Below are 24,011 nucleotides of genomic sequence, written 5' to 3'. Positions count from 1 at the left end.
AACATGTGTACAGGATGTGTTTATATGTGTGTGTAGGTTGGATTTACATCAGGAGAAGCACAGTAAGATGTGTACAGGATATGTTTATGTGTTTATAGGTTTGATTTACATCAGCAGAATCACAGTAACGTGTACAGGATATGTTTATATGTGTGTGTAGGTTTGATTTACTTCAGGAGAAGCACAGTAACGTGTACAGGATGTGTTTATATGTGTATGTAGGTTTGATTTACATCAGGAGAAGCACAGTAACATGTGTACAGGATGTGTTTATATGTGTGTGTAGGTTTGATTTACATCAGGAGAAACACAGTAACATGTACAGGATATGTTTATATGTGTGTAGGTTTGATTTACATCAGGAGAAGCACAGTAACATGTGTACAGGATGTGTTTACATGTGTGTAGGTTTGATTTACATCAGGAGAATCACAGTAACATGTGTACAGGATATGTTTATATGTGTGTGTAGGTTTGATTTACATCAGGAGAAGCACAGTAACGTGTACAGGATATGTTTATATGTGTGTGTAGGTTTGATTTGCATCAGGAGAAGCACAGTAACATGTGTACAGGATATGTTTATATGTGAATGTAGGTTTGATTTACATCAGGAGAATCACAGTAACATGTGTAGAGGATATGTTTACATGTGTGTAGGTTTGATTTACATCAGGAGAAGCACAGTAACATGTGTACAGGATATGTTTATATGTGTATGTAGGTTTGATTTACATCAGGAGAAACACAGTGACATGTGTACAGGATATGTTTATATGTGTATGTAGGTTTGATTTACATCAGGAGAAGCACAGTAACGTGTACAGAATGTGTGTGTGTCTAGGTTTGATTTACATCAGGAGAAGCACAGTGACGTGTGTACAGGATATGTTTATGTGTATGTAGCTTTGATTCACATCAGGAGAAGCACAGTAACATGTTTACAGGATGTGCTTATATGTGTGTGTAGGTTTGATTTACATCAGGAGAAGCACAGTAACATGTACAGGATGTGTTTATATATGTATGTAGGTTTGATTTACATCAGGAGAACCACAGTAACATGTACAGGATGTGTGTGTAGGTTGGATTTACATCAGGAGAAGCACAGTAACATGTGTACAGGATATGTTTATATGTGTGTAGGTTTGATTAACATCAGGAGAAGCACAGTAACGTGTGTACAGGATATGTTTACATGTGTGTGTAGGTTTGATTTACATTAACAGAAGCACAGTAACATGTGTACAGGATATATTTATGTGTGTGTGTAAGTTTGATTTACATCAGGAGAAACACAGTAACATGTGTACAGGATATGTTTATGTGTGTGTGTAAGTTTGATTTACATCAGGAGAAACACAGTAACATGTGTACAGGATATGTTTATATGTGTGTGTAGGTTTGATTTACATCAGGAGAATCACAGTAACATGTGTACAGGATGTGTTTACATGTGTGTAGGTTTGATTTACATCAGGAGAATCACAGTAACATGTGTACAGGATATGTTTATATGTGTGTAGGTGTGATTTACATCAGGAGAAACACAGTAACATGTGTACAGGATATGTTTATATGTGTGTGTAGGTTTGATTTACATCAGGAGAAGCACAGTAACGTGTGTACAGGATATGTTTATATGTGGATGTAGGTTTGATTTACATCAGGAGAATCACAGTAACATGTGTAGAGGATATGTTTACATGTGTGTAGGTTTGATTTACATCAGGAGAAGCACAGTAACATGTGTACAGGATATGTTTATATGTGTGTGTAGGTTTGATTTACATTAGGAGAATCACAGTAACATGTGTACAGGATATGTTTATGTGTGTGTAGGTTTGATTTACATCAGGAGAAGCACAGTAACGTGTACAGAATGTGTGTGTCTAGGTTTGATTTACATCAGGAGAAGCACAGTAACGTGTACAGAATGTGTGTGTCAAGGTTTGATTTACATCAGGAGAAGCACAGTAACGTATGTACAGGATATGTTTATGTGTATGTAGGTTTGATTCACATCAGGAGAAGCACAGTAACATGTACGGGATGTGTTTATATATGTGTGTAGGTTTGATTTACATCAGGAGAAACACAGTAACATGTGTACAGGATGTGTTTATATGTGTGTAGGTTTGATTTACATCAGGAGAAGCACAGTTACGTGTGTACAGGATATGTTTATATGTGTGTGTAGGTTTGATTTACATCAACAGAAGCACAGTAACATGTACAGGATGTGTTTATATATGTGTGGAGGTTTGATTTACATCAGGAGAAACACAGTAACGTGTACAGGATGTGTTTATATGTGTGTGTAGGTTTGATTTACATCAGGAGAAACACAGTATCATGTGTACAGGATATGTTTATGTGTATGTAGGTTTGATTTACATCAGGAGAATCACAGTAAGATGTGTACAGGATATGTTTATGTGTATGTAGGTTTGATTTACATCAGGAGAAGCACAGTAACATGTGTACAGGATGTGTTTCTATGTGTGTAGGTTTGATTTACATCAGGAGAAGCACAGTTACGTGTGTACAGGATATGTTTATATGTGTGTGTAGGTTTGATTTACATCAACAGAAGCACAGTAACATGTGTACAGGATATATTTATATGTGTGTGTAAGTTTGATTTACATCACGAGAAACACAGTAACATGTGTACAGGATATGTTTATATGTGTGTGTAAGTTTGATTTACATCAGCAGAAACACAGTAACATGTGTACAGGATATGTTTATATGTGTGTGTAGGTTTGATTTACATCAGGAGAAACACAGTAACATGTGTACAGGATATGTTTATGTGTGTGTGTAGGTTTGATTTACATCAGGAGAAGCACAGTAATGTGTGTACAGGATATGTTTATGTGTATGAAGGTTTGATTCACATCAGGAGAAGCACAGTAACATGTGTACAGGATGTGTTTATATGTGTGTGTAGGTTTGATTTACATCAGGAGAAGCACAGTAACATGTACAGGATGTGTTTATATATGTGTGTAGGTTTGATTTACATCAGGAGAAACACAGTAACGTGTACAGGATGTGTTTATATGTGTGTGTAGGTTTGATTTACATCAGGAGAAGCACAGTAACATGTACAGGATGTGTGTGTAGGTTGGATTTACATTAGGAGAAGCACAGTAAGATGTGTACAGGATATGTTTATGTGTATGTAGGTTTGATTTACATCAGGAGAAGCACAGTAACATGTGTACAGGATGTGTTTCTATGTGTGTAGGTTTGATTTACATCAGGAGAAGCACAGTTACGTGTGTACAGGATATGTTTATATGTGTGTGTAGGTTTGATTTACATCAACAGAAGCACAGTAACATGTACAGGATGTGTTTATATATGTGTGTAGGTTTGATATACATCAGGAGAAACACAGTAACATGTGTACAGGATGTGTTTATATGTGTGTGTAGGTTTGATTTACATCAGGAGAAACACAGTATCATGTGTACAGGATATGTTTATGTGTATGTAGGTTTGATTTACATCAGGAGAAGCACAGTATCATGTGTACAGGATATGTTTATGTGTATGTAGGTTTGATTTACATCAGGAGAAGCACAGTAATATGTGTACAGGATATGTTTATGTGTATGTAGGTTTGATTTACATCAGGAGAAGCACAGTAACATGTGTACAGGATGTGTTTCTATGTGTGTAGGTTTGATTTACATCAGGAGAAGCACAGTTACGTGTGTACAGGATATGTTTATATGTGTGTGTAGGTTTGATTTACATCAACAGAAGCACAGTAACATGTGTACAGGATATATTTATATGTGTGTGTAAGTTTGATTTACATCAGGAGAAACACAGTAACATGTGTACAGGATATGTTTATATGTGTGTGTAAGTTTGATTTACATCAGCAGAAACACAGTAACATGTGTACAGGATATGTTTATATGTGTGTGTAGGTTTGATTTACATCAGGAGAAGCACAGTGACGTGTACAGGATGTGTGTATGTAGGTTTATTTACATCAGGAGAAGCACAGTAACATGTGTACAGGATGTGTTTATATGTGTATGTAGGTTTGATTTACATCAGGAGAAGCACAGTGACGTGTTCAGGATATGTTTATATGTGTGTGTAGGTTTGATTTACATCAGGAGAAGCACAGTAACATGTGTACAGGATATGTTTATATGTGTATGTAGGTTTGATTTACATCAGGAGAAGCACAGTAACGTGTTCAGGATATGTTTATATGTGTATGTAGGTTTGATTTACATCAGGAGAAGCACAGTAACGTGTTCAGGATATGTTTATATGTGTGTGTAGGTTTGATTTACATGAGGAGAAGCACAGTAACATGTGTACAGGATATGTTTATATGTGTATGTAGGTTTGATTTACATCAGGAGAAGCACAGTAACGTGTACAGGATATGTTTATATGTGTATGTAGGATTGATTCTCTGTAGAAAAATACAAGATAGTCGATATTGTTTATAAAACACTGCATACATAATCAGTAACGATTGTTGTGTTGATGTTTGGATATATCAGCAAGTTAATGTACCTATATTTGTAGGTAACAGTGGTTCTATTATTACAAAACAAAATTATGTTAGATTTTGTTATCTGTAGGAACTGTGGTTGTATTGAGTTAAGAGTGAAGAGTCCAAAATTGAAAATACATTTTTAAATCACATTATTTTAACTTTGTGATACATTATTTAAAACATGGTCAAATAAAAGAAAGAGAAAACTGTAATTATAATTAACTTGGTATTGTTAAATGTTAAATGAATTATATTTCTTTGATAGATTGACTGATCTCCGAATCATATTCATTGTGATTGGAGGAGTGATGGGGATCCTCAGCTTATTCTTATTAATTGTGGGGTTTTTGGCAACGGGAGCTACGAGGAAGAGAATTTACCGAGGATGGAAAGCCAGAATGGGAGGACGAATTTCTTGTGCTGTGGTTAGTAACATAGGATGACTACAGAACTGGTCTGTTTGATAAGAATATCTTGTGTTGTGGTTAGTAACCTAGGATGACTACAGAACTGATCTGTTTGATAAGAATATCTTGTGTTGTGGTTAGTAACATAGGATGACTACAGAACTGGTCTGTTTGATAAGAATATCTTGTGTTGTGGTTAGTAACATAGGATGACTACAGAACTGGTCTGTTTGATAAGAATATCTTGTGTTGTGGTTAGTAACATAGGATGACTACAGAACTGATCTGTTTGATAAGAATATCTTGTGTTGTGGTTAGTAACATAGGATGACTACAGAACTGGTCAGTTTGATAAGAATATCTTGTGCTGTGGTTAGTAACATAGGATGACTACAGAACTGGACTGTTTGATAAGAATATCTTGTGTTGTGGTTAGTAACATAGGGTGACTACAGAACTTGTCTGTTTGATAAGAATATCTTGTGTTGTGGTTAGTAACATAGGATGACTACACGACTGGTCTGTTTGATAAGAATATCTTGTGTTGTGGTTAGTAACATAGGATGACTACAGAACTGGTCTGTTTGATAAGAATATCTTGTGCTGTGGTTAGTAACATAGGATGACTACAGAACTGGTCTGTTTGATAAGAATACCTTGTGCTGTGGTTAGTAACATAGGATGACTACAGAACTGATCTGTTTGATAAGAATATCTTGTGTTGTTGTTAGTAACATAGGATGACTACAGAACTGGTCTGGTTGATAAGAATACCTTGTGCTGTGGTTAGTAACATAGGATGACTACAGAACTGGTCAGTTTGATAAGAATATCTTGTGTTGTTGTTAGTAACATAGGATGACTACAGAACTGATCTGTTTGATAAGAATATCTTGTGCTGTGGTTAGTAACATGGGATGACTACAGAATTGGTTAGTTTGATAAGAATATCTTGTGTTGTGGTTAGTAACATAGGATGACTACAGAACTGATCTGTTTGATAAGAATATCTTGTGCTGTGGTTAGTAACATGGGATGACTACAGAACTGGTCTGTTTGATAAGAATATCTTGTGTTGTGGTTAGTAACATAGGATGACTACAGAACTGGTCTGGTTGATAACAATATCTTGTGTTGTGGTTAGTAACATAGGATGACTACAGAACTGGTCTGTTTGATAAGAATACCTTGTGCTGTGGTTAGTAACATAGGATGACTACAGAACTGGTCTGTTTGATAAGAATATCTTGTGTTGTGGTTAGTAACATAGGATGACTACAGAACTGGTCAGTTTGATAAGAATATCCTGTGCTGTGGTTAGTAACATAGGATGACTACAGAACTGGTCTGTTTGATAAGAATATCATGTGCTGTGGTTAGTAACATAGGATGACTACAGAACTGGTCTGTTTGATAAGAATATCTTGTGTTGTGGTTAGTAACATAGGATGACTACAGAACTGATCTGTTTGATAAGAATATCTTGTGTTGTGGTTAGTAACATAGGATGACTACAGAACTGGTCTGTTTGATAAGAATATCTTGTGTTGTGGTTAGTAACATAGGATGACTACAGAACTGGTCAGTTTGATAAGAATATCCTGTGCTGTGGTTAGTAACATAGGATGACTACAGAACTGGTCAGTTTGATAAGAATATCCTGTGCTGTGGTTAGTAACATAGGATGACTACAGAACTGGTCTGTTTGATAAGAATATCTTGTGCTGTGGTTAGTAACATAGGATGACTACAGAACTGGTCTGGTTGATAACAATATCTTGTGTTGTGGTTAGTAACATAGGATGACTACAGAACTGGTCTGTTTGATAAGAATACCTTGTGCTGTGGTTAGTAACATAGGATGACTACAGAACTGGTCTGTTTGATAAGAATATCTTGTGTTGTGGTTAGTAACATAGGATGACTACAGAACTGGTCAGTTTGATAAGAATATCCTGTGCTGTGGTTAGTAACATAGGATGACTACAGAACTGGTCAGTTTGATAAGAATATCCTGTGCTGTGGTTAGTAACATAGGATGACTACAGAACTGGTCTGTTTGATAAGAATATCATGTGCTGTGGTTAGTAACATAGGATGACTACAGAACTGGTCTGTTTGATAAGAATATCTTGTGTTGTGGTTAGTAACATAGGATGACTACAGAACTGATCTGTTTGATAAGAATATCTTGTGTTGTGGTTAGTAACATAGGATGACTACAGAACTGGTCTGTTTGATAAGAATACCTTGTGCTGTGGTTAGTAACATAGGATGACTACAGAACTGGTCTGTTTGATAAGAATATCTTGTGTTGTGGTTAGTAACATAGGATGACTACAGAACTGGTCAGTTTGATAAGAATATCCTGTGCTGTGGTTAGTAACATAGGATGACTACAGAACTGGTCAGTTTGATAAGAATATCCTGTGCTGTGGTTAGTAACATAGGATGACTACAGAACTGGTCTGTTTGATAAGAATATCATGTGCTGTGGTTAGTAACATAGGATGACTACAGAACTGGTCTGTTTGATAAGAATATCTTGTGTTGTGGTTAGTAACATAGGATGACTACAGAACTGGTCTGTTTGATAAGAATACCTTGTGCTGTGGTTAGTAACATAGGATGACTACAGAACTGGTCTGTTTGATAAGAATATCTTGTGTTGTGGTTAGTAACATAGGATGACTACAGAACTGGTCTGTTTGATAAGAATATCTTGTGTTGTGGTTAGTAACATAGGATGACTACACGACTGGTCTGTTTGATAAGAATATCTTGTGTTGTGGTTAGTAACATAGGATGACTACAGAACTGGTCTGTTTGATAAGAATATCTTGTGTTGTGGTTAGTAACATAGGATGACTACAGAACTGGTCAGTTTGATAAGAATATCTTGTGTTGTGGTTAGTAACATAGGATGACTACAGAACTGGTCTGTTTGATAAGAATATCTTGTGCTGTGGTTAGTAACATAGGATGACTACAGAACTGGTCTGTTTGATAAGAATATTCTGTGCTGTGGTTAGTAACATAGGAGGACTACAGAACTGGTCTGTTTGATAAAAATATCTTGTGTTGTGGTTAGTAACATAGGATGACTACAGAACTGGTCTGTTTGATAAGAATATCTTGTGCTGTGGTTAGTAACATAGGATGACTACAGAACTGGTCTGTTTGATAAGAATATTCTGTGCTGTGGTTAGTAACATAGGAGGACTACAGAACTGGTCTGTTTGATAAGAATATATTGTGTTGTGGTTAGTAACATAGGATGACTACAGAACTGGTCTGTTTGATAAGAATATCTTGTGCTGTGGTTAGTAACATAGGATGACTACACGACTGGTCTGTTTGATAAGAATATCTTGTGTTGTGGTTAGTAACATAGGATGACTACACGACTGGTCTGTTTGATAAGAATATCTTGTGTTGTGGTTAGTAACATAGGATGACTACAGAACTGGACTGTTTGATAAGAATATCTTGTGTTGTGGTTAGTAACATAGGATGACTACAGAACTGGTCTGTTTGATAAGAATATCTTGTGCTGTGGTTAGTAACATAGGATGACTACAGAACTGGTCTGTTTGATAAGAATATCTTGTGTTGTGGTTAGTAACATAGAATGACTACAGAACTGGTCAGTTTGATAAGAATATCTTGTGTTGTGGTTAGTAACACAGGATGACTACAGAACTGGTCTGTTTGATAAGAATATCCTGTGCTGTGGTTAGTAACATAGGATGACTACAGAACTGGTCAGTTTGATAAGAATATCCTGTGCTGTGGTTAGTAACATAGGATGACTACAGAACTGGTCTGTTTGATAAGAATACCTTGTGTTGTGGTTAGTAACATAGGATGACTACAGAACTGATCTGTTTGATAAGAATATCTTGTGCTGTGGTTAGTAACATGGGATGACTACAGAATTGGTTAGTTTGATAAGAATATCTTGTGTTGTGGTTAGTAACATAGGATGACTACAGAACTGATCTGTTTGATAAGAATATCTTGTGCTGTGGTTAGTAACATGGGATGACTACAGAACTGGTCTGTTTGATAAGAATATCTTGTGTTGTGGTTAGTAACATAGGATGACTACAGAACTGGTCTGGTTGATAACAATATCTTGTGTTGTGGTTAGTAACATAGGATGACTACAGAACTGGTCTGTTTGATAAGAATACCTTGTGCTGTGGTTAGTAACATAGGATGACTACAGAACTGGTCTGTTTGATAAGAATATCTTGTGTTGTGGTTAGTAACATAGGATGACTACAGAACTGGTCAGTTTGATAAGAATATCCTGTGCTGTGGTTAGTAACATAGGATGACTACAGAACTGGTCAGTTTGATAAGAATATCCTGTGCTGTGGTTAGTAACATAGGATGACTACAGAACTGATCGATTTGATAAGAATATTTTATTCCAATATTTTAGATGATTCGACTTGTAGTGAAATTTTTGTTCTTGTTTGAAACATTATTGAATCTTTTAGTCACTCTGATGTTCGAGTATTTGAGTGTATTTCTTTCGTGTAGGTTTGTGATACAAACGTCTTAGTCATTATACAGTTTTTATTGCTTTCTTAAGGAGTCGAACACCACTTTTAATTTTAAACAAAAGCACCATTTTAAACTAACAGTAAAACACTCTCATCTGTTGTCATTGCTACTATATTTAAAGACCACCTTAGTTTGATACCACTCATTAACATGTAAGGATACTGGGTAGGATAAGGTTTACATTAATAATATAAGTTTCTAGATATCTTAAGTTGGATCAAATCAGTCAGAATTGAGTTATATATATTGTTTAATTTGTTATAAACAAAAGTTAGGTGGAATTAACTTTAACACTTATCACTGAATATTTTGTCACTTTGGGTAAGCACTGTCTGAAAATGATCTTCTTACTTTGGGTAAGCACTGTCTTAAAAAGAGGTTAAAATATGTTTGCTAGTGATCACACTTTCTTAGTGCCATCAGGTGCCTAATTTTAATTGTTTTCAAATCCATGACCAGTATGAAAGTGGTAGGAGGAATTTGTTCTTTGAGATCCTGGAAAACTATCTTTTTAGAAGTCATGGTCCTGAGAAAGTCATGAAATTTGTGCCTTGGAGAAACATCTGCTTAGAAGTCATTGTTCTGGAAAGTCATGAAATTTTTGCTCTGAAGAAATAGCTGTTTGTAAATCATGGTCTGGGAAGAGTCCTGGAATTTCAGTTCCAATAAAAGAAATTCTACATATGAAGTAATTGGCTGTAATAAACACACACACACACATAAGATTTAGTTAGTGGAATGAATTTTGTTTGTTTTTTATGTTGGCCTTTGTGAACTTAGTGCCTCTGGAAATGAGAGACTTGCATCTTTAATGAACACAGTTTAAACCAGCACAAATCAAAAGTCAGGGAAGTATGGGTCTGAGAGTTTCTGTTGTGTCAAAAGTCAGGGAAATATGGGTCTGAGAGTTTGTTATGTTCTTTCTCCTTTTCCTTTATCCATTATTATTACTCTCACAAATTACAGATTGTCTTTACATAAACAAGTATTTACCAAATAGGACTCCCTGTGTCTTGTGTTTTACTTTGTGTGTTCCATCAACCACATTTTACTCTATTATTATGTCATAATCTATGTTATTAGATTGATTTGTAATGTGGCTTCAATAAGATGTTTGCTGTGTTGTTTCCTGAGTTTGAAAGTGATACAGAATCTGTGGATATGGAGACAACTAATACTGGACAGTGTTTCTTCAATAAGATGTTTGCTGTGTTGTTTCCTGAGCTTGAAAGTGATACAGAATCTGTGGATATGGAGACAACTAATACTGGACAGTGTTTCTTCCCTACCATGTTGTCTTGCCAGCATCCTTTCAAAAACCTTGGTTGTGACTTTCAAAACACGTCTCAAGTTCCATGTTAATAAAGATGTTTGTGATATGATGTGTTTATTTTAATCCAGCTTTACAGAAAAAGTTGAGATTGGACACAAGACCACTTGGCTTGGACTACCAGGATTGGATGCCAGTGCACGTGTTGATCTCTCATTACAGAAAAAGTTGAGATTGGACACAAGACCACTTGGCTTGGACTACCAGGATTGGATGCCAGTGCACGTCTTGATCTCTCATTACAGAAAAAGTTGAGATTGGACACAAGACCACTTGGCTTGGACCACCAGGATTGGATCCCAGTGCACGTCTTGATCTCACACAAGACCACTTGGCTTGGACCACCAGGATTGGATCCCAGTGCACGTCTTGATCTCACACAAGACCGCTTGGCTTGGACTACCAGGATTGGATCCCAGTGCACGTCTTGATCTCACACAAGACCGCTTGGCTTGGACCACCAGGATTGGATCCCAGTGCACGTCTTGATCTCACACAAGACCGCTTGGCTTGGACCACCAGGATTGGATCCCAGTGCACGTCTTGATCTCACACAAGACCGCTTGGCTTGGACTACCAGGATTGGATGCCAGTGCATGTCTTGATCTCACACAAGACCACTTGGCTTGGACCACCAGGATTGGATCCCAGTGCACGTCTTGATCTCACACAAGACCACTTGGCTTGGACCACCAGGATTGGATGCCAGTGCACTTCATGATCTCACACAAGACCACTTGGCTTGGACTACCAGGATTGGATGCCAGTGCATGTCTTGATCTCACACAAGACCGCTTGGCTTGGACCACCAGGATTGGATGCCAGTGCATGTCTTGATCTCACACAAGACCACTTGGCTTGGACTACCAGGATTGGATCCCAGTGCACGTCTTGATTTCTCATACCCGTTTTTCTTCTCAGTTTTTAAAATGTAGATTTTTTATTTGAAAGGAGGATTTGCCACCAAGGTAGGCAGACCACAGGTAGTTCATTGTGTAGCTTTGTGCATAACTACAAACAAACTTAAAAAGGCCAAACAAAATAAATTACTTAATTCTACAAATAACAGGCTAGACATGGCCTTGTGGTTAACATGCTGGGCTGTAGATTAAAAGATCCACATTTGTCATAATGCTGCTAAACACATTGCACTTACAAATGGTCTTACAATCTCTCACCCAATGTTATTTTTATCATGGAGAGTACTCCAAGTATTATTAAAGTTTTCATTGAAAACAAACTTCTTTTGTATCCCATCAATTTTCATCCATTTCAGAACATGTGACTACCTTCCAGCAATCCTATTACACTGACTATACTACCACAACTACCTCTTTGTACAAATCTAGTATGATCATTACTCACTCTGTTTTTATTCTAGTGTATAGATGTTTGTTTTAACTCTGTTGTTATTCTAGTGTGTATATATATAGTGTGTTTTAACTCACTCTGTTGTTAGTTTAGTGTTTGTACGTGTGTGTTTAAACTCACTCTGCGAGTCTAGTGTGTTTTAACTCGCTCTGTTGTTAGTCTAGTGTGTGTTTTAACTCTGTTGTTTTTCTAGTGTTTATACATGTGTTTTAACTCACTCTGTTGTTACTGTAGTGTGTTTTAACTCACTCTGTTATTAGTCTAGTGTTTGTACGTGTGTGTTTTAACTCTGTTGTTAATCTAGTGTGTGTACGTGTGTTTTATAACTTGCTCTGTTGTTATTCTAGAGTGTGTTTTAACTCTGTTGTTTTTCTAGTGTTTGTATGTGTGTTTCAACTCTGTTGTTGTCTAGTGTGTGTTTTAACGCGTTCTCTTGTTAATCTAGTGTGTTTTAACTCGTTCTGTTAATCTAGTATGTGTTTTAACTCGTTCTGTTGTTAATCTAGTGTGTGTTTTAACTCACTCTGTTGTGACTAATAAATATTTATTATGCTTGATCACAAAAAATTAATTTGTTTTTAACTTCAGGTTTCAACTTTCTGTTCGATTCCATTGTTTCTACTCGTATTTTAAATAATTTCTCTTTTCTAAATTCTAATTTCTTTGTTTGAAATTGAGATTTAATATGATGGATGATGAAATTTCTGCAAAAGTTTACCTGGGGAAATACGGGCTTTAGTTTGTGAAGAATTCATGTCTTACATTCACCCAGTGATTTCTTCACTTTACAGTTTGCATACAAAAGAATATAACTACTGAATGGAAACTTCACCTTCCACCTGTGATCTCATTTCCATGTAATTTCCTGAGCTTGGTATTGTTCTTTAGTGATATTTTGTAGGTTTTTTCATATTTAGTTTGTCAGCTTGGGGCCATGACCTGTTTTCCTTGTGCAACAATTTAGGACTTTCATGTCCTCTCTTCTCAGTATTTGGTAAGTTAGATTTCTTATAATTGTTTTACCATATACATGCATTGCTCTGGTCATTCCTCTGACAACTGTGATGTATTTCATCCAACATCACAAAACTCCATTTTCATGTATTGCAGATTTTTTCCTTGTCCATTTTGGTCCATTTACTGTGGCTACTGCCTGTTCTGATTGTCTGTTCCTCATCTGTTCCAATTTGTATGTATCAACAGTTACTAGTCTTCGGGCTGCCCGATCATCCATTTTTACCCATTTCTGGAAAGCCTTTTCCTTCCGTTAGTTCCCTCCTTTTCCAATCCTTTTGTCTTACCATCCACCATGTCAATTTGTTTTGTCAGATTGGGATCTCAACCTAACCCTATATTCCCTGTCCAGTTATCCCTTTGAACCTGCTTGCCTTCCCTCACTAACTTTCCACCCTTTCTACCCATTGATATGCCAGCATTTTTGTATCTGCCAGTTCTTGAAAGTGAAGATTGTTCTAGAACAGTAGAGGGAACTAGCTGCACAGTATAAAGGGAACAATATGATTTGTGGAGGGCAATCACATGATCAGCATATGTTCTGAAATGGCACAAAACTGATGGGTATAAAAGATTGGTGAAAATTTTAGTGATGCTTTGAGAGCAAATTGCAATTGAGATGGGTTTGGGTGAGAGGAAGTAAGTTACTCTCAGAAATATATTTTCAGTGTAAGAAAATATTAGCTTTCAACTTTGGGTGCACTAGTTAGTCCTATTATTAAAACTTGTAACAGTACATACTACTGACTGGCTGCCTTCTCTCCCTGGTTAATAGCTCAGAAGTATGGTCAGGTATGCTTGAATCATTTAGCTGATGTTTTAACGTTGACGTTCAATTTGTACATAAAACTATTTCAAACTGATCATTGTCCTGTTTCATTAAGTAATTATTATATATTTTTTTGTTCCAGTTTATCTTGATTACTTACATACTTGAGTTGGCGTGGATGCTGGTGTTAGCATCATTGGTGGTCATCACTTTTGTGTTTGTAGTGAGCTGGGGCCTGTGTAACCAAGTAAAAGTAACCGATGTTCGTAAACAGTGTATAGACCTCACTCAGTATGGTAAAGACATATCAACTTTATTCGCTTTTCTTGTCAGCCAATAAATGTAGATATTAAGTAAAACTGTGGACCTTAGTTCTGGAGTGGTGAAGTTGTAATCGTTAACAAAATGATAGATATTGATGTGTAAAGTATGTGACTTTCCAAAATCTTAGAAAGATTTGTATTTTTACAAGTGATGCAACTTCCAATAATGATAGTTCTAAAGACAGAAAATAGTTAATTATTAAAATATGTGAAATACAAACCACTAAAACACTGTAATGTGAAAAAAGAATATCATTTATTACTAACTTAACATTGGTAAAAACCACTGAACTATAAACAGTAAGAACTGAGATTGGATATTGAGCAGAATACTTTGTGGAAGTGCTGTTATAGTGTCATTCTGTAATTTAGTAACCTAGTTTACTTGTTTGGTTTAAAAGCACTACAGTATGTACAACATTTATAATGATGAAGGCTAAACATGTTTAAATATGTTGACAATGTGAACCTGCAACATGTGTAATGTTGCATTTTAGTTGAATGTACTTGTTTTCTTTCTTTAGATTTCATGTTTCCACCAGAAACAAAATACGAAGACCTAAACCTGTGTTCTGAGGGTAAAATTAAGGTTTTCTGTAAAGATTATGTAAGTTTCATTATTTGTTAGGTTTGGGACATTCTTTGGGATTTTCTGTGATACTGCTTGTGAATTTTATTTTGTAAAATTTGTCAACGTGATTACTAACCTACATAAAAAGTGCCTGTTTTTAACACAAATTAATGGTAAAATACAATATAGATGATGTCATAGGTTTATTGATAATTGAAATAATTTATATAAAAATGTTACAGCTTTACCATAAGTGCCTAAAACTAACCTCATTGTGGATTATTTCATACTAGAAACAAGCAAGATAAAAAGTGACTCGTTATTAAGATTTGTTATATTTACAAAACTTATGTATGTCGACAGTTTTTGTACACCATTTGAAAGATTTATCTTATTGGAAAAATAATTTTCACGATAAAAATAATTTGAAAATCTGATTTATGTGAATGAAAATAATTAACTTCACCATACTTGTTTTAGTTGGTTTAGTTTCATGTAAAAAACCTTAACACCGGGTGCTTGTTGCCAAAATAACTCAACTATTTGATTTCCCTAAACCAGAAAGGATGTTGGGTCTAAAATAATTTATAATTGTTGTTTACTCATAAATATTTGTGTGAAACATATAAAAAGCTGAAAACTTCAGATGTGATTCCTAATTTTACAGGATAATAAATCTGGAAATACTTTCGTCTTTCAAAAAGCAACCTGACATTTTTATTCATGTTGTTGGTGAGCATAAAATGTGACCTTTGTTTCTTGTGGGGTTAATAATAGTAATAGATGTAAGGCAGGTTGATGTTTGACTGGATAACTGTTTTTCTTTCTTTGACTGGGAGCATAATTGCTGAAATGACCAACTTTGTACAGTGTAAATATTTGACAATTTTTCCACCAGGTGGAGCAAGCAACAATCATGTATATCCTAGCAACAGCAGCATGTGTTCTGGTAGTGGTCAGTTTGGTGAGTTATTGTTCATATGCTTGTTTCTTCATGTATAGTAAGTTACGTACACTTTACCGCTTACATTTTCAGTGTTTCTCGTATTAATTAAATTTGCTGTAACAGTAAACACTGATAGTTTTGAAACAGAAGCTAACCTAATGAGTAGCCGTTAACCCTAAATGCATGGGTGGGGGTCAAAGTGCACTTTTTGCCACCTTTTATCAGAGTTCCATTCAAAATTAATTAAAAACTTTATTATTAACATATTTTAATAACATAAGCAGCAAAATGTAGCTTATAATTTAGATTTTCATATGTACAAGTTATAGTTTTTAGTTTAAAGAGTGAAATAATTTAAGATATTCTCAGTAGTCAAGTTATGACCCTCTGCTTTAGATTTCTTTCTTCCCTCATATTGGCTTTATCAGAACATTCATAAATCATGGGCATCAGCTAGAGACCAACGTTAAGCTAAGAACCTTTCACCTTTATTTTCTGAGGTCACTTTGTTGTGTCCATCACAGAAGCACCTTCCAACTATTAATGTTGCTTTCTAAATTACTTGTTTACTCACACTTATGTGTCAGTGATAGACAAACCAACAGAAAGGCAGTTTTCTTCCCAGGATGTGTCAGTTCAGTAAGTAGCACAAATATTCCAAGCAGCTTTTCATCAGTGAAGACCAGTATTGATACTCTGATAAATTTTTTAAAACTTTTTTACAGGTCAGTTTCTAGAAACCTGGATAAGTCATAGTAGTTCTGGGACATTTTGTTTTACTGTTTGTGTTGTAAAATACATACTTGAAAGTTGTGTGAGTCACAATTTGAATATTTGACTTGTCTTCATTATCCCTACATTTTTCTAAGAACAATAGATCCCAGCCCTGAATTAAGTTTCTTATGTTTTAATAAAATTAGTAAAATTTAAAAAATTACTAAATACAAAAATGTAAAGGAAACAATAGATTTTTACCTCAAATTACACAAGGTAACATATATATATAGTTAGACATTATGTAATGTGAGCTGAAATTTATGTTATTGTCAACTTGTCACACTTCTACTGGTTAATTTATTAGTATCTGTACACAATAAAGGTGTAAAAACTAAAAAGTTACAAAGATAAATCTTTATCATTATAATCTCCAGTTATTCTGGTAAAGAAAAATGTATTCTGAAAATGGTTTGTATGGACATTACAAGTGTTTTACCACAATGTTATCATATTTTGTGATGATACATTTAGTGTAATTGTAATGACAGTAAACTGTAATGTTTTACAAGTCATGATACATTTAGTGTAATTGGAATGACAGTAAACAGTAATGTTTTACAAGTTATGATACATTTAGTATAATTGGAATGACAGTAAACTGTAATGTTTTACAAGTCATGATACATTTAGTATAATTGGAATGACAGTAAACTGTAATGTTTTACAAGTTATGATACATTTAGTATAATTGGAATGACAGTAAACTGTAATGTTTTACAAGTTATGATACATTTAGTGTAATTGGAATGACAGTAAACAGTAATGTTTTACAAGTTATGATACATTTAGTATAATTGGAATGACAGTAAACAGTAATGTTTGACAAGTCATGATACATTTCTGGTGTTGTCTTTTAATTTTCTATTGTTTATGATTTTAAGTAATCACATGTAAACGCAAGGGTTTCTCTTATATTAAAATCATGAGTATTTCATGAAAGACAAAACAAAACACTTATGCCTTTGAAGGAGGTTTTTGCATTTAGTGCACTCATGTTTTTTATATTTTGTATAATTAATTGTGTGACAGTTAAACCTAACTAATCTTACCTGATGTTACAGAAGGAAAGTAACCATTTCTGTATAGACTATGTCTGGGTGTTAGTTGATTGAGTCTCTTTTTATATAGAACTCCATTGTGGTGTTGGTTGATTGAGTCTGTTTATATAGAACTGCTTGATTGAGTCTGTCTTTATGTAGAACTGCATTGTGGTGTTGGCTAATTGAGTCTGTTTATGTATAACTGTGTCATGGTGTTTGCTGACTGAGTCTTTGTTTATATAGAACTGTGTCGTGGTGTTGGCTGATGGAGTCTGTGTTTGTATAGCACTGCGTCTTGGGGTTGGCTGATTGAGTCTGTGTTTATATAGAACTGCATCTTGGGGTTGGCTGATTGAGTCTGTGTTTATATAGAACTGCATTGTGGGGTTGGCTGATTGAGTCTGTGTTTATATAGAACTGCATTGTGGGGTTGGCTGATTGAGTCTGTGTTTATATAGAACTGCATTGTGGGGTTGGCTGATTGAGTCTGTGTTTATATGGAACTGCGATGTGGGATTGGTTGCTTGAGTGTGTTTATATAGAACTGCATTGTGGGGTTGGCTGATGGAGTCTGTGTTTATATAGAACTGCATCATGGAGTTGGCTGATTGAGTCTGTGTTTATATAGAACTGCATTGTGGGGTTGGCTGATTGAGTCTGTGTTTATATGGAACTGCGATGTGGGATTGGTTGCTTGAGTGTGTTTATATAGAACTGCATTGTGGGGTTGGCTGATGGAGTCTGTGTTTATATAGAACTGCATCATGGAGTTGGCTGATTGAGTCTGTGTTTATATAGAACTGCATTGTGGAGTTCGCTGATCGAGTCTGTGTTTATATAGAACTGATTATTAATCATGGGGATCCTTGTATCCAAGGAACATTAAGTTTAATAATTTTTTAATATATTTGGTTATGAACAAGTTTCTAGCTACTATTTTCTAAAAATGTGCTACAGACCTGATGATTAGGGCACTGAACTCGCAATCTGTGGGTTTGAATCCTGTTGCTAAATATACTTGTCCTTTTAGCTGTGGGAGTGTTATAATATGACAGTCAATCCAATTATTTATTAGTAAAAAAGAACTGGTGGTGGATGATGTTGATCAGCTGCCTTCCTTCTTGTCTGTCTCTTCAAAATCTAGTGATGGCTAATGCAGCCCTCTGGTGGGAACAGACTAACAATATGCATTTGTTGTTATTTAGGCTTATAGCTATTGCATGTAAGTTTGAATCACTTGAAATATTCAATGTCTCTGATGTGTAAAAACTGTATACTGTGTACTGCCAGAGAATATAAAGAGGAACATGTACTCTGAAAGGTAGCAGTACAAGCTTTATAACAATGAAGATCTTTGACTAGACACAGATCCAGACTATGCACATCCAGTAGAGGGTAATAGGTGAAAAGGAGGAACAACCCTTCCAAGCTGCTGAAGTCTTCAGAAGAAAGGAATAATTTGGTTAAATGATGAGATATGTAGGGTGGTAAAGGGTACACGAAACATCAGTAGCAAACAAATGCAAATGTTGATACCCACAGGCTTACAGAAGAAAGAAATAGGGTTTAAAGGACAGATGACATAAGGAAAGTGGTTGAAGCAGAGGCAAAGAAAAATGCATTAGCTTGGTAAGAACAGAAGGAAAACTTCTGTACTTAAAATTGAAAGGTTTTGGATAAGGCCACCGGATATCTGGAAAGGTCCAGGTGAGGAGTTCTACAGCATGATCCATGGTTGGCTTGTCAGCAGGAAACCCACATTTGGTAGACCAATAGCACAAGACTTTCCACTTACATTGGTATACTTCTATGGAAGATGGTTGTATGAAATATTCAATGTCTCTGATGTGTAAAAACTGTATACAGTTCTTTGTTATCTATTTGAGAGCATTTTGCAATTTAAAGGAGTAATTAGTTTAGTTTTCTCTACCTTTTTTGTAGTGAACTATTTAAATATTTAGAATTTAAAGAAATGTTATATTTAAAATCATCTTACAAACAATGTTGTGAAAAATGAACGTGTTTTTTTCTTAGGTCCACTATTTGATATGTCTCTCTGCAAACTATGCACACATCAAGGACCACGAAAAGTTCCAGGACCTCCAAGAATTACAATATCTGCAGGAAACAGAACTTGGAACCCTACCAAAGGATAGGTTTTAGGACATAAGCCAAGAAATTTTTAGAGGAGTACATTGCTACAGAAATCACAAATAATATTACAGTTCTGGCTTCTGTTTGAAATATAGAAGTCTAAAAGTAAGTGAAACTAATTTTCACACAGTATTGAATTTCAGAATTTAAAACAACAAAATAATGAAGTTGGTCCTAACACCATAAAGATCATAGCATTTTTATTAAGATTTTCTAGAACTGTAGCATATACTCCTCAAAAAGTTTCTTGGCGATTCAGAGACATTTTGTGAAACTGTTGAATGGTTTTTCCTCGTTGCAGTACAAGTTAGCGTTGTTAATAACAAGATAGTTTGGATTACCAGTGTTGTCTGGAGAAGGTATTCATCTTTAAAACCAGACAACACTGATTTTCCTTATAAATGTTCAAGTTATCTTAATGAGGTAGAACTGTACAGCAGTTTGCACACACTTACCTGTATGTGTTCATTAGTGTGTAATGTGTTTCTAAGTGTATTCTGTTGCTTCACTCTGGACTTGGTTCAGATTTTGCGTTTCGTGGCATACAGTGGAAGAGTTGTTTTAGTTTTGGTATTTCTTGTATGTTTTGTTTAAGTTCTTTGTATTTAGTTTTACTAGAATATGTATGTCGTAAAACAGAGTTTTTCTATATAAAATTAATTGTTAATTACAATTTGTATCATTAGAATGAATATCTGTTTGTAGTGAAACAATGGAGGTAGTCACAAGTTAAGATGACTTCTCTGGATGTAGGTGGTTACATGATATTGAAATCTTTAATATGTCACCAGCTAATTACAAGATAATGTTAACTACCACTTTTTGTTTTATCTGTGTAGCTTATGTTTGTTAGGATAAACTCAAAGTTGGAATGATTAGCTGTGTCAATGACCTTATATCAAGATCACCTGAACAACTATTAACATGTACAATTTGTATGAATTTTTCTAAGGACACTTTTAAGTTTGGTGAAATGAATGTGTGTTCTGATGGTTTTGAAATGAATGTGTTTTCTGATGGATGTGTGTTCTGATGGTTTTGAACATACATTTCTCATTCAGCTTAAGCAGTGACTTTCAATCATTTGTTTAAACTGAGAAAACGTTACCTTGTTTGTGTGATTACTGAGACTCACCACTGTTTGTACGTACTTAACATTACCTTGTTGGTGTGTGTGATTACTGAAACTCACCACTGTTTGTATGTAGTTAATGTAACCTTGTTTGTGTGTGTGATTACTGAAACTCACCACTGTTTGTATGTAGTTAACGTTACCTTGTTTGTGTGTGTGATTACTGAAACTCACCACTGTTTGTATGTAGTTAATGTAACCTTGTTTGTGTGTGTGATTACTGAAACTCACCACTGTTTGTATGTAGTTAACGTTACCTTGTTTGTGTGTGTGATTACTGAAACTCACCACTGTTTGTATGTAGTTAATGTTACCTTGTTTGTGTGTGTGATTACTGAAACTCACCACTGTTTGTATGTAGTTAACGTTACCTTGTTTGTGTGTGTGATTACTGAAACTCACTACTGTTTGTATGTAGTTAATGTTACCTTGTTTGTGTGTGTGATTACTGAAACTCACTACTGTTTGTATGTAAACGTTACCTTGTTTGTGTGATCATCAAAACTCATCACTGTTTGTATATAGTTAACGTTACCTTGTTTGTGTGTGTGATCACCAAAAGTCATCACTGTTTGTATGTAGTTAACGTTACCTTGTTTGTGTGTGTGATCACCAAAAGTCATCACTGTTTGTATGTAGTTAACGTTACCTTGTTTGTGTGTGTGCGATCACCAAAACTTATCACTGTTTGTATGTAGTTACCTTGTTTGTCTTTAGAGAAATTCACCACTGTTTGTATGTAGTTACCTTGTTTGTACTGTTTATACTTAGACGTCTTGTTTTCAAATTGTGTACATTAACACTCAGTTCAATTTTTTCCACATACAACTCACGTGTTGTTACCATAGATGTCAGTATTATTAAACAAATTGATTTATTATTATCCTCTATTTAGGTTTATAAACTTTATTTTCAATGTATTTACTTCTTTTAATATTATGCAAGTATTTCAGTGTCAATTTTGGTACTATGATATGTTCCCATGTATTTTGGTACTATGATATGTTCCCATGTATTTTGGTACTATGATATGTTTTTGAATATTAGAAGTTCATGACAAAAGTTGCACAGAATACAAGACAGCTGTGTTTGATAGAAGTTTGAACATTTAAAATGTATCAGTTTGGTATAAACTGGAACATATGGTATGTGTGAGGTTAAATAATGATAGATGTCTGGTATATCCAGGGGTGTAGATTTTTTACACCCGATGGGGGGGACGATTTTTGCAACCACTTATGTGGACTGTTCAATTTACAAATTGGTAACCTCTGATTACGTGAACCTGAAAGCTGGAAACATGCAGTCACAGAGTAATCTTGTTACCACGATACTTGGATGTATACTTAGGCCTACTGACTGATACTTATGAACTATCGCTTAGATCGAAAAGCTTAGAAGCACGCCTATATTAAAGATGTACATTTTGGCTACTGAAAAAGCCTACATCTAGGCCTAATTATGTAATTCTATTGATAAGAACACGAGAATCACACGAACAAACACAGTTTGTAGGCCTGTGATGCAATAAAACAATTCAACAGACCAAACTGTAGGGGGGGATGATTGTATGCACCATACCCCCCACCTAAAATAAAGGGGGGATGTATACCCTCCATCCTCCCTGGATCTTGGTATGTGTTATTTTAGGTTGACAGAAAATGGTGCGTGTTATATGAGTCTAGTTGACAGAAGGTGGGACATCTGGTGTGTCTAGTATGTGATACAACATATGTATCAAATCCATGTCGGATCAAATATTTTAATGCAAATATGGACTGAAGATCTTATATTTCCTTTTGTATACACATACAAATATACGTTTAGACATATATTTTTATAGGACATAAATGTAATATTTATATCTACTCAGTGTGTGACTAAGGTTAAAACTAGGTTATTTTAACATATCTTAGATCTACTCTTATCTCTATATTGAGTTACATTTGTGTCTTTGACTGTAAGTGACATAATACTAGAAATTCCCAAGTTATTCAGTTCACCAAGTGATTATAATAGTAACCAAGATCAGTGAATCATGTTTAGATACAGATATGTACTGTATTCTGTATTTGTGAACTATGAGCCTAACACACAACCTATGCTTTACGAATAATCAGGGATTATATAATAAATACTGTTATTTTGTCCATCTCAACTGTAAATTTGGTCTTTGTTATAGTTGGTTTTAGTAAGTGTTGTTAAAGGTTTCCAGAGAACCCACCAGGGGAGGGGTACTGGAGCTCTGATAAACGAAAACTCCGATTGTTGTCACTGTTTAATATTCCATTAATACTGTACCATTCCAACTTCAGAATTATACTTCTTGTGTAATGTTTAGAAGTAATTATTTTATGGTGGAGGATTTAGTTTGTGTCTCGTGTAAGTGTGATAACTGTGTTTTTTTAGGGTTTACCTTTGTTCTAAAAACCGTCCAGATCTGTGGTGTGAGTCCACTTGGAGAATCAATGTGTGTGATTATTAGTAATACATACATCATGGATCAATATATGAAACCCAAGTGTCAGTGTGTTTCTCCAAATATACTGTATTTTATTTTGAGGTTTGTTTTTCAAATTTATATATGTTTAATAAAATCAAATTCTGTTGAAAAGTTCTTTATTAATATACACAACTGAACCAACGAGTACTTAAACTAATATTAAGATACACAGCTGAACCTACAAGTATTTAAAGTAATATTAATATACACAACTGAACCAACGAGTACTTAAACTAATATTAAGATACACAGCTGAACCTACAAGTATTTAAAGTAATATTAATATACACAACTGAATCTACAAGTATTTAAACTAATATTAATATACACAACTGAACCTACAAGTATTTAAACTAATATTAAGATACACAGCTGAATCTACAAGTATTTAAACTAGTATTAATATACACAACTGAATCTACAAGTATTTAAACTAATATTAAGATACACAGCTGAACCTACAAGTATTTCAACTAATATTAAGATACACAGCTGAACCTACAAGTATTTTAACTAATATTAAGATACACAGCTGAATCTACAAGTATTTAAACTAATA

General features: G+C 34.9%; 1 protein-coding gene across 3 annotated transcripts in view; it reads left to right on the top strand.

Annotated features, from left to right (window-relative positions):
• Nucleotides 1-23,563, top strand: part of LOC143228648 (proteolipid protein DM beta-like) — a 45,577-nt gene extending 22,014 nt beyond the window's left edge. For all 3 annotated transcript variants that reach the window (XM_076459887.1, XM_076459888.1, XM_076459886.1), the window contains 5 exons: nucleotides 4,806-4,965; nucleotides 14,149-14,302; nucleotides 14,854-14,936; nucleotides 15,799-15,864; nucleotides 19,698-23,563. In XM_076459887.1, the coding sequence (XP_076316002.1) occupies nucleotides 4,806-4,965; nucleotides 14,149-14,302; nucleotides 14,854-14,936; nucleotides 15,799-15,864; nucleotides 19,698-19,826 (592 nt within the window). In that variant the 3' untranslated portion in view covers nucleotides 19,827-23,563. The remainder of the gene's footprint in view (nucleotides 1-4,805; nucleotides 4,966-14,148; nucleotides 14,303-14,853; nucleotides 14,937-15,798; nucleotides 15,865-19,697) is intronic.
• The last annotated feature ends 448 nt before the right edge of the window (nucleotides 23,564-24,011 follow it).

Source organism: Tachypleus tridentatus, chromosome 10 (genome assembly GCF_004210375.1).
Source record: "Tachypleus tridentatus isolate NWPU-2018 chromosome 10, ASM421037v1, whole genome shotgun sequence".
Lineage (NCBI taxonomy): Eukaryota > Metazoa > Arthropoda > Merostomata > Xiphosura > Limulidae > Tachypleus > Tachypleus tridentatus.
This window is presented reverse-complemented; position numbering and strand designations above follow the sequence as displayed.